The 10,000-nt window shown below is 40.4% G+C and overlaps 1 protein-coding gene across 1 annotated transcript in view; it reads right to left on the bottom strand.

Annotated features, from left to right (window-relative positions):
* Window positions 1-10,000, bottom strand: part of LOC138052658 (uncharacterized) — a 17,500-nt gene that overhangs the window by 7,442 nt on the left and 58 nt on the right. The window contains exons 1-7 of the mRNA XM_068899199.1: window positions 9,795-10,000; window positions 6,425-6,585; window positions 5,309-5,369; window positions 4,427-4,570; window positions 4,078-4,164; window positions 2,885-3,007; window positions 6-131 (exon numbers count right to left, since the gene is read on the bottom strand). The exon at window positions 9,795-10,000 is cut by the window's right edge and continues 58 nt beyond it. Coding sequence (XP_068755300.1) covers window positions 6-131; window positions 2,885-3,007; window positions 4,078-4,164; window positions 4,427-4,570; window positions 5,309-5,369; window positions 6,425-6,585; window positions 9,795-9,900 — 808 coding nt within the window. The 5' untranslated portion in view covers window positions 9,901-10,000. The remainder of the gene's footprint in view (window positions 1-5; window positions 132-2,884; window positions 3,008-4,077; window positions 4,165-4,426; window positions 4,571-5,308; window positions 5,370-6,424; window positions 6,586-9,794) is intronic.

Genomic DNA, 10,000 nt, shown 5'->3' with positions numbered 1-10,000 from the left:
CTTACGCCGGCATAAGCTCAGGTAACCTCCTTTTTTGTTGGAGTCTGAAACCATCGTACTAACAGCAGGTTCGTCCTCTTGAGGCTGTTTAGTGTATTTTTCTGCCGCTTCTCCAATGTCTTTTATTAAGCCTACCAAAAATTACAAAACAAAAAATGTTTTATCGGTAACATGTTTTTTTCGTGGCAGGCAAGTAGATCGCGCTAAATCGAATCAAAAGTTATTTTCCGAGCAAATTGGAAAATTCACGTTTAATTTTCAATTGTGCTTATTGTGATTGGCGCATGAAAACCTAGTAACGAGCTGTTTCCATGCAAAGGAATTTGAAATAGATATGCAGGAAAATCAAGGGGACAAGAACAACGTGATTAATTCATCAAATGTTATGGGGATATGGCGAGGGAGTGAGCCAGGACTTGATGAAACCAAAACAACCTAAAATTGATATGCTTTAGAGGGCAGTGAAGTACAGCCGGAATTTAACGCAAAATGCCTCCTAGACGATTTTTCGGACACAAATTATGGCGATCAAGTAGCCTGTGTAACTCACGGGATAGTTGGCGTAGGAGGTAAATAGCGAGCGGCGAAGCCGCGCGGAGAATGGGGAGGGAAGCGTGTATATCTCACAGAGCCCCTTTCCATTCTCCGCCAGTTAATTGCCTCGCGCGCCGAAAGTCCCGCCAGCTACGCACAGGGTCTCAATGGGGGGATAGCTTTCACGGCTAACCTACATGAAAAACAAAGAAACGTCCCTCGTTGAAAATGAAGCACCTTTTTTGTACTTTTTGGGTACACATATTGAATAGACTAAGTCATTGGTCATCAGAATGAGACTTGAGACATTCTTGTCAAGACCTCCAACTAGGGGCAAGACAAGAGAGGATAAGGTAAGAGAACGGACCCTCCCTACATGGGCTAATGAATTTTTTTTTTTTTTAAATCTAATTTTAGATACGCAGCTATTTTTAGAAAGGCACCTGGTTTGACCAGATATAAAACTATGATGGGGAATTGGGATCCGTTTTCTTACCTTATCCTCTTGCTGGGGGTTATTTGGGACTTGTTTTGTCTTGTCAGACAAGCCTAACGGGACGGAATGTCAAAAAAAAAGAGCAAGGGAGGTAAAACGGTGTCGAGTGCTCTGAAATCTCTAAATATTTCAGAATACTCCCTATTCCACTTTTCAAACTGAAATTTTGAAAAATCACGCTAAATGCTTTTAATTTTTTTCACGGCTAACGAGTTATGTTTTGTCATTTTAACGCCTAGCGGTTAACTTTTCTTGACGTTTCACGGCTAACGGCTAACCCCATAGAGACCCTCTACGCAGGTTAGCGATCAAGAAGTTGATCTTTCTCTGTAATGAAATGAAGAGATTTAATTTCCGAGTATCCTTGAGTCAACATTGCAAAACAAATCTCGTTGTTTCATTTAATGCAGTCAGCATTTAATATTTATTAGCCCAAGGCGAGGCGAATAATTGTTTTAGGTTGGGCTTTCCACAAATTGCTCGCCTCATTTTTGGCAACTTTTCGTATTTCGAGCAATTGTTTGCATTTTGAGCAATTTCTAGTTTTCTACAAATTCTGAGACATCGGAGCACCTTTTTGTGCTTAAACTGGCCATGCTTCCATATTTCACAAAGTTTTCAGTGGACAATTTGTGAATTTCTTTTGAAAAAGGAGCAGTCCTCTCCCCTGGGGCATATCATGATGCATGCAGCGGGGCTGCTTGTAGGTCAGCAGTGTTTGAAAGAAAATACAAAATGGCGGACGAAGAATTCGAAAGTTTCAGTCAAATCCTTTGAGGGTAGCCGCTGAAGCAGGGGCAAGACTAACTACTCCAAAAAACATTTGTTTTTTTAACAAATTTATTTAGCGACGCTGCTTACAACGCAAAATTGCACAAAAATACTTAGAAATGTTACTTTTGTCGTACAGATTGCATGTTTCTATTCGTCACAAAAAGCTTTTTTTTTTGTATTTTAAGGTGGATTAACTCGTATGGTTCGTCAGTTCCTTTCTAGTCTTCCACTTTGCACCAATTTTTTCTTTCTTTACTTGTTAATGGTATCGTGGTTTTGGAATTTTTCATTTTTTTCCATTCTTATTTTTATTGATATATGACTGTTGATTTCTTTCATTACGTTGTGCAAAGAAAACAAGATAAAATTAAATTTTGACTTTTTTGGAGGAACTTTTGCGCAACTTTTTGAGGAATTTCGGGCAAGTTGTGGAAAGCCCTAAAACATAGGTGATTATTTGAAAAATATGCATTTCCTTTAAAGAAACTAATTTTTTGTCTGCAACCTCGACAAAATGGCTTGCGGCCATTTTGAACAAAAAAAAACCGCTTAGATGATTATCGCGTAATCATCACCTCAAGGTACAAACCAATCAGCGCAGAGATTTTCCAAAATCACCTATATATTTATACTAAATATCTGTATAGATATATATATATAAATGTATCTCTTTTAGTGCATGTCTAGCGAGAATATGCTCCATTTGGACAACATATCTTAGCAGTATGGCGGGATAATGGTCACGTGACCCTAGTTAAATGGCCGAGCTCCCGTGAGTGTCCTATAGCTTAGTGGTGAGCATCCGAAGTAGGTTCGACTCCTGCAAAGCCGAACACTCGGGATTTCTCTTGAGTATCCCTTAGTCACCATCAAAAATTAAGAGAATCTCTTCATTTTGTCTTCTTTTGATTGAAGTTTATGATCGGGAGATTGATAGGAGGTGCTTTATGTCTCTGAAAGAATTTTCCTTCCAGAAGGCAAATGACGGTACAAAATTTATCATTCTCTCGAGGGTATTCTTTTAGAACAAGTGAATGCCATGCGCAGGCCAAGAAAATACATCTCGCTTAATATACTTACCATCTAGATGGTGGTCACAAGCAGCGTCGGCAAGGAGTTCTCCAATCGCCAAGATCACTTTTAGTCGAAGGTTGTCCCTGAGATCTTTTTGTCTAATTGCGCTTGAAAATTCTTCGAAAAGGCCTAAGAATACGAATAGGGAGACGATTAAAGATAATTATTTCTTATTCCATTGCTAGCACGTACTTCTTTTGTCCTAAAACATGACACTATTGACAAAGTCTACTTAGTTTGCGCATGACCCTTGGGTTCATGCTTTCGTCGCTAATGAGGCCAAGGCTTGAGGTTCTTTTCCTTTAAGTGGGTCAAGCAAGAAGCCAGGCACAATGTGGTTATTATGGTTTTTAGAGCGGACAGGAATGACATTGAGCAGGGTGGCGCAATGATGAGAGCACGAGTTAGTGTTAGCCCAATAATAGTACAGAAGAATGAACATTGCCTTGAAAGACTCGTGAAACATTCCCTGAGCTTTCGAAAATAGAATCAAGGTGCAAATAGAGCAAACGTGTAATGTAAATGTGGAAAGTTCCCGTTTTACGTGAGCATGCAAAGTCCCAGTTATGGGTGCAGGTATGTCGCAGTGGTGAGAACGCTTGCCTCCCACCAATGTGGCTCTGGTTTGGTCCCAGACTCCGTGTCATATGTGGGTTGAGTTTGTTGGTTCTCTTCTCTGCTCCGAGTGGTTTTTCTCCAGGTACTCTCGGGTTTCCCCCTTTCCTCAAAAACTTGATTTGATTTGATTTGATTTGATTTGTGTCATTTGTTTATTTAAGCCCATTTCCGGGTTGCTGCATGCCTCAGTTTCAAAGCGAGTCCTGGTGCACAACCATTCAAATGCAAATGAGTTGCGTATTCTTATGCAAATCAAACTCATATCCCTTCCAATAGTTGAGCACCAAGACTCACTTCGAAACCGAGACAAACAGCAACTCGGAAATGGCCCATTAAGTGCTCCAGCGCGAGAAGACTAAACACTTAAATAAAGTTCCTTTCCTTGGTCTTCCTTAGGTCTTTCCTACGAGTCCGTTCCAGTGGATCCGATAACAGCAAGTCCATTTCTCCAACGGATGATCACCATCGGAACGTAGCAAAATCAGAATTTAATACAAAACATTTTAATTGGTTTCCATTTTGGACCCAAGCGTATTGCAAAAGGAGTCGTTGCAATGGGTTAACTTTAAATTCTGACTTACCTCCTTCGCCTCTTTCCACTTTCTCGATAATGGATCGCACGAGAACCTCAACATCGACTTCGTCATGGTCAATATTGTCGAACGCACCTTGAGAAAGAGTTTTTTTTTTAAGAAATGAACAGAGCATGCAATCATAAAATATTTAATCGAGGTTTCGAGGAAAAACATTCTTGTTTGGTGAAGTATCCAAGGCCAGTTATATAGTCTATCGATACTACGGGTTCTACGGTCGGTCAGTTTTGGGTTGAATTCTTCATTATACTGATCATTCGATACCATAGCTTCAAGACCAGTTTCCGAGAGAGAACATTATTTATCGAGAAACAGAGAAAGAAGCTCAAGTTCTTACCTAATGCGTGAGCTTTTTTGGTGAGCTCAAGTAATATCCTATCGCAGCTCTCGTGGAGAAGCATGACATGGCTACCAAATAGTGCCAAGATTTTATTGTCATCTTTTTCCGTGGCCAAAGCGTGAACGAATTCCATTGCATATCCTGTAAAAGTGAATAGAATTTAAAAAGTATCTTAATAGTGTCAGTTAATTTTAAATGTCGGAATGTGACTGGGGACACAGTCACCTTTCTCAGTCAAATTGTCAGTCCAGCGAGCATACTCTCGTATGATGGACCAGCTAGCTTTCCTCGATGTTAATATATTTCACATGCATGGCGACTAAGTTGGTGTCTGAAAACGAAAACGCGGCGGCCGTGTTTGTCGTGATCCCAAACTAATCCTCTGGAAATGTAGTTTAGAGTCGTAATACGTAATACGTAATATGTAATACGTGATCTGCTGAAGGCCCTTACTCGCAGTCGCAGACTGAATTGCTAAGGGCGCGGCTCGACGAGATCGGACCGAAGGAGCTGTGCTGCCGGCTAGGCACTCGGTCCCTGAACACGACCCATGTATGACCTCGGAGCACAGCACCACAGCCAGTTGGAATAGGCTGGGAGTCGATTTTGCTTAGGGAGGAAAACCGGAATACCCGGAGAAAAACCCTCGGAGTCAGGTTGAGATCGACTGAAACTCAGCCCACGTACGATCTCGGGGCCGAGAGTTGCACCCGGGTCGCAGAGGTGGAAGGCACGGTTGATAATCACTAAGCCATCCTGACTCCCCAGTCAGTAACATGAAAACAATTCGTTCGCCCTTTTGTAAAAGGGCAGGTGTGAAAGTTTCGAGTTTGTATTCGTCTCTCGCATGCAAAAGGTTAAAAAAAAAAAGATACATACCACGAGACAGGTTTTTCTGTTCTTGACTCAAGCGGGCTACGATGTCGTTTAGCTTACCAACCTGTCAATAAACATCATGAAATTAAATCTTCATTGACAAGTGAATTTTCACTTTAAATTTTCATGTTCGAAGAAAGCTTAGGAGAGTCGATTTTGTTTTCGTCAGCACTAGCTTCGAATAACCAAGTTGGGAGGACCCGTATAATTCGACACTAACCGGTCACTATTTAAGCAATAGAGGACGTTTTCCGTGATTTAAATCACCAATCGAGACAGTTATGCAAACCCTCAACTGCGTCTCCGGTTTGCATAACTGTCGAGAATTCTCCCAACTTCCAGGAGTGTTTAAATGCGGCTAATTTGTATGGAAACACGGAAAACGTCCTCTGTTGCTTTTATAAAATATTTCTCAAAGATAATTCGACAAATGAAGGCAACAATTGAAGGGAAATTCTTGATTAAAACAGATTTTTTTATACACACTCGTATTTCCTAAAAGCCAATAAAAAGGCGCGTCTGACAATACATAACCAATCAAAATTCGTGTGATGTCACAGCCGTGTTTCCGTACTCTCATCTAAACACAGCCATTGACCAATGAGAGTGCGCGTACTATCTTAATTATTTCATAAAGATCAGTAGACACGGCCATTTGTAAAGCTTAGAGAGTTGAACTTAGGGCCAGTAGCTTCTCAGAATCCAGGGATTTAAACTGGATCATAAAGTGCTGGGCTGGGCCTTTATTTATCCTCGGATTATAGGGAGGCTTGGTGCAGCCTTTACTGCTCTCCCAACCACGTTATATCATAGAGGACAGACACAACACCGGGAGCTTTATGCCTACTCTTAACCACTTGCAGATGTTATTACACAAAGGCTCAGTGACTTAAAGAACCCGAAAGTTGGTCGGGCCGGAGTTTGATCCCGCGACCTCCCGCACCGTCAGTGCTCCGATTCAGTAGCTGAGCAAACCGGGCTTATCCTTGGTTTGCCTGTTGGTTTGCCCGAGGCAAGTTTTTGTTAGTAAAAAAGAACATAATCGAAGGCTCAGGGGGAACCGGCCCCATTGCGTTTGGAACTTTATCAGCACGACTCCTACTTTATTCTCAATAATACCATATTCAATAATTGAACGAGTTCATATTCTGGCTCCTTCGAATTCTCCCCAGATCCTTCCTCTTCCTGATGGTCATTGAATTCGGCACTGTATTTATTTTTTCTCTTGGCTAATGCTACTATTGAACTATGTGCGGCGTGACTTACAACCGATTTGGTGTCTGTAAATGCAGAAATTCAATTAGCTCATTCGTTTCTCACCCATTTTTCTCTAAAAGGGGCTTAGGTGCATTCCTGATTTAAAGAAAATCTCACGGGTCCGGTATCGTTTGGCAAGAAAATGCACTTCGGCCATGTGGTGAGAAGGCGAGGGAATGGGAACAAGGTTGTGACTGCATCACAGTCAGGTGAGACACTTTTAAATTATTAGAAATATATAAAGCAAACAAGACGAAAATCTGTAGTTGGTCGCTAAGTATATAGCCGTGTTAAGTACCAATCTGCAACATTTAACTTAAGCATTCATTCGAGAATGATTAGTTATCAATGACCGTCGAGGTTGACATTTTATTTGCATATGGCCTCTTCACCTCGCCAGTCTAACGCGATCTTGTGTATTCGTCTAAAGTGTCCCATCTGACTGTCGTGGATCCATTCTAACCGCACCCATAGGAGTAGTCTCGCGTCTTGTTCTAGACAGGTTACGAGTGTCTGTATTTTCATGTGATTTAGTTAGCAACGAAGGACATTAGAAAAGACGAATTAAATTTTATAAAAGAAATGCATTTCCAACCTTCTTAGTTACCAGTAAGTAAAGTTCAGGTTATTCGTATCTCTCATGCAGTGATTCGAAACCTAAGAACAATAAACATTACGTAACGCCAACAGTGTATTTTAAGTGTGTGTACTTTAATTAGGGAATCTTTGCTGAACTCATTGTTTTGATTTTAGCTCCATTAACATACGACTTTGCTCACAGAAAGAACTAGTCTTGTTCAACTTAGTGAAGTCTCCAATTTTAAGCCTTTTAGCTTTGACAACGAGCCCGTTCATTAGTCATCAAAAACTCTCGTGATAAATTCTTTGGTGGCAAAAACACTAACGATCCCATAGTCTATTTAAAATTTCGAACTTTCAAAGCATTACTGTTCAGGGGATTATCTTGTGTATCGCGTTAATTCAAATTTTCATTCAGAGATTGCTCATTATACAATGCACTTATATTCAGTGCTTTATTCTTGGCTGAATGATCAGACTAGAAAAACGATAACCTTATAGCTTTGCGCTGATGAGCCAAAAATTGTAAACGAAGTGAATATTTCCATATTCCTGTTATGAAAAAAAGCGTTTTTGACATTAACACTGGGAGATAAGAAAATGCTCTTCTTCCAAATGTGTTGTTGAATTCCAAAATTGTAACCGGAAAGACAGAAGAGAAAGACTCCATGGTAACTCTTAAAAACAAGAGTATTCAATGGAATTGTTGCATGGGATTCTTGATCTGTTAATCCTTTTAACTTGCTAATGACTGAACAGCTGTCATTTAATTTCCTTGTCTTGCTAATTGTCATTCCAGAACGCGGAAAATGTTTTTCGCCAGCCAATGACTCTATAATCCCCTAGCTAAGCACGTTCAACATTGCGTTTCAAGGAAAAGAAAAAGCCTTTGTAGAGTCTGAAGAAAACGGAAAAAATCAACGCTTTGTTAAAGTTGCTTTCAACGCTTCACTTTAAGAGCAAACGAGCGGCGGACTGATTCAAATAAGATGATTCAGTCTCCTTGACAGTTGAAACACGAACACTTCGTCTCGTAGTAAATTCGACCGTTCACAGCTGGCATTTACAAGTTGTCTACGTTCTTTGAAAAATAACCATTCCTGAAAACTTGAAATTCAGACTATGTTCAATTTAGTCTCAAAATGGTAATCTTTCATCGGAGAAATATTCGTGGATAAAATAATCGTCGAGGTCATTCGACAGTCATTGCGTTTATACTTTGAGACAGCCTCGATGTGTTCTCAATGTTAATACAGTGACTTTACTTGGAAGCTGTTGGTTTTATAAGAACAATTTAAAAGTTGAAATTTGAAAACCTAATGGCCGAAGACGGAAGAGACCTCAAAATGCAATGTGGAGCGAGCATGAACAGGTCGAACTTCTTGGGATAACAGCCTTTCACTTTGACAGTTTTAGTCGCAATGTGCTTTCTGTATTCTAAGCGATGCGTATGAACGCTACCACTTCAGCAACCGGATTAAAATTAAACAGCGTCGTTCAAACCCCACGGAGAATGCAAATTTTAATAAAGAAAGAACTTCTACATTTGTTCGTCATTAAAACATATCGTGGTGTTTTTTTGCCTTTAAGAAATCATCGTTTCTTGCACAAGTGAAAACATAAAGGAGGCCAAGGGTTAACACGTCAACGATTTTCCCCTCAAGATCTAACGACCTGCTTAAAGAACATTTCTAAGCAAACTTTGATTAAACCAAGCCTTAAAAACTGTGGCCATTGGAGCATTCAAAATCGGACAAGCGCCGTGGACGCGCTTGCAATTGGTGTATTCATACTGCGGTCCACATGGGACATAAGTGCGACAGAAACTCAATACGAGACATCGCCCTTTTTTTCTCGTGAGGGCACGGGTATCGAATCTTGCAATCTGATTGGTTCTTCGTGCGGCCCGGGTTTTTCTTTCTCTGCCCACGGACACGGCAACGCTATGAGAATTTGTTGTCCTTGGCCTTAAATTTCCATTTTTTTGACACCGAACCCGTTTCCATACAAAAGTTAGTTTTTATTAGACAACAGGCTTGGAAACAGAATTGAATAAAATAACATCTCCTTGTAACGTTCAGGTTGTAAGTCGCTTTCTGCATTGGCTATCAAGCGCGATGTGAGTCAACTATTTCAGAGAGGAAAAAAAAGCTATTCATCACCTAAGAGAAGGTCCATAATTTCGCTATACGGACCTCCCAGCCGGCAAATATTCATATCATCTTGTTTTGATCTGCTCAAGTACTCATTCGAGCAGGATGAAACTAGACTTGAGGTCGACGTACTTCCGTCGGCTTTTCTAAAGGTAACTCGTCTCTAAAGTTACAAAGTAAGATACTTCAACTAAAATAAACCCCGTTCATTTTTAATTTTTACTGCTAAGATACGTAGGCTGGTGCAAAGTTACCAAAATTAAATGCAAATAAGGTCCAAAAGCTTTAAAGTACCCAATAAGTAGATCCTTTGTAAACTAAGGAAGGCCAGATAAGCCGAACAAGACTAAATGTGCAAGGGGTTCTCTATGAAGAAGGTACTTGGAATCGCTGCTTACATCGAAGTTTTCTTGAGATGGTAGTTCGCTATTGAATGCACCAAATTCCACTTATTCGGAAGAACTACTAAAAATACATTTAACACAATAGAAATACTTTACCTGCAAATACTTTTTCAAGTTCATCCAGTTCTTTTGCCTGACGGAACCAGTATCGATCGCCTTCAGCAGAATAAAGGAAAAGCAAAACGGCAATGATTATCTTCATTCTTTTCCCTCAGTCGAACACCACGACACAGCGAAAAGTTAAGTCCAGACTGCGAGCTCTTTGGCCTTACCGTCCCAATTTCATCTAGGGTAATATATTC

The sequence above is a fragment of the Montipora capricornis genome, chromosome 6 (assembly GCF_036669925.1).
Source record: "Montipora capricornis isolate CH-2021 chromosome 6, ASM3666992v2, whole genome shotgun sequence".
Taxonomy (NCBI): domain Eukaryota; kingdom Metazoa; phylum Cnidaria; class Anthozoa; order Scleractinia; family Acroporidae; genus Montipora; species Montipora capricornis.
The sequence above is the reverse complement of the archived record's forward strand: the minus strand, read 5'-3'. Positions and strand labels throughout refer to the sequence as shown.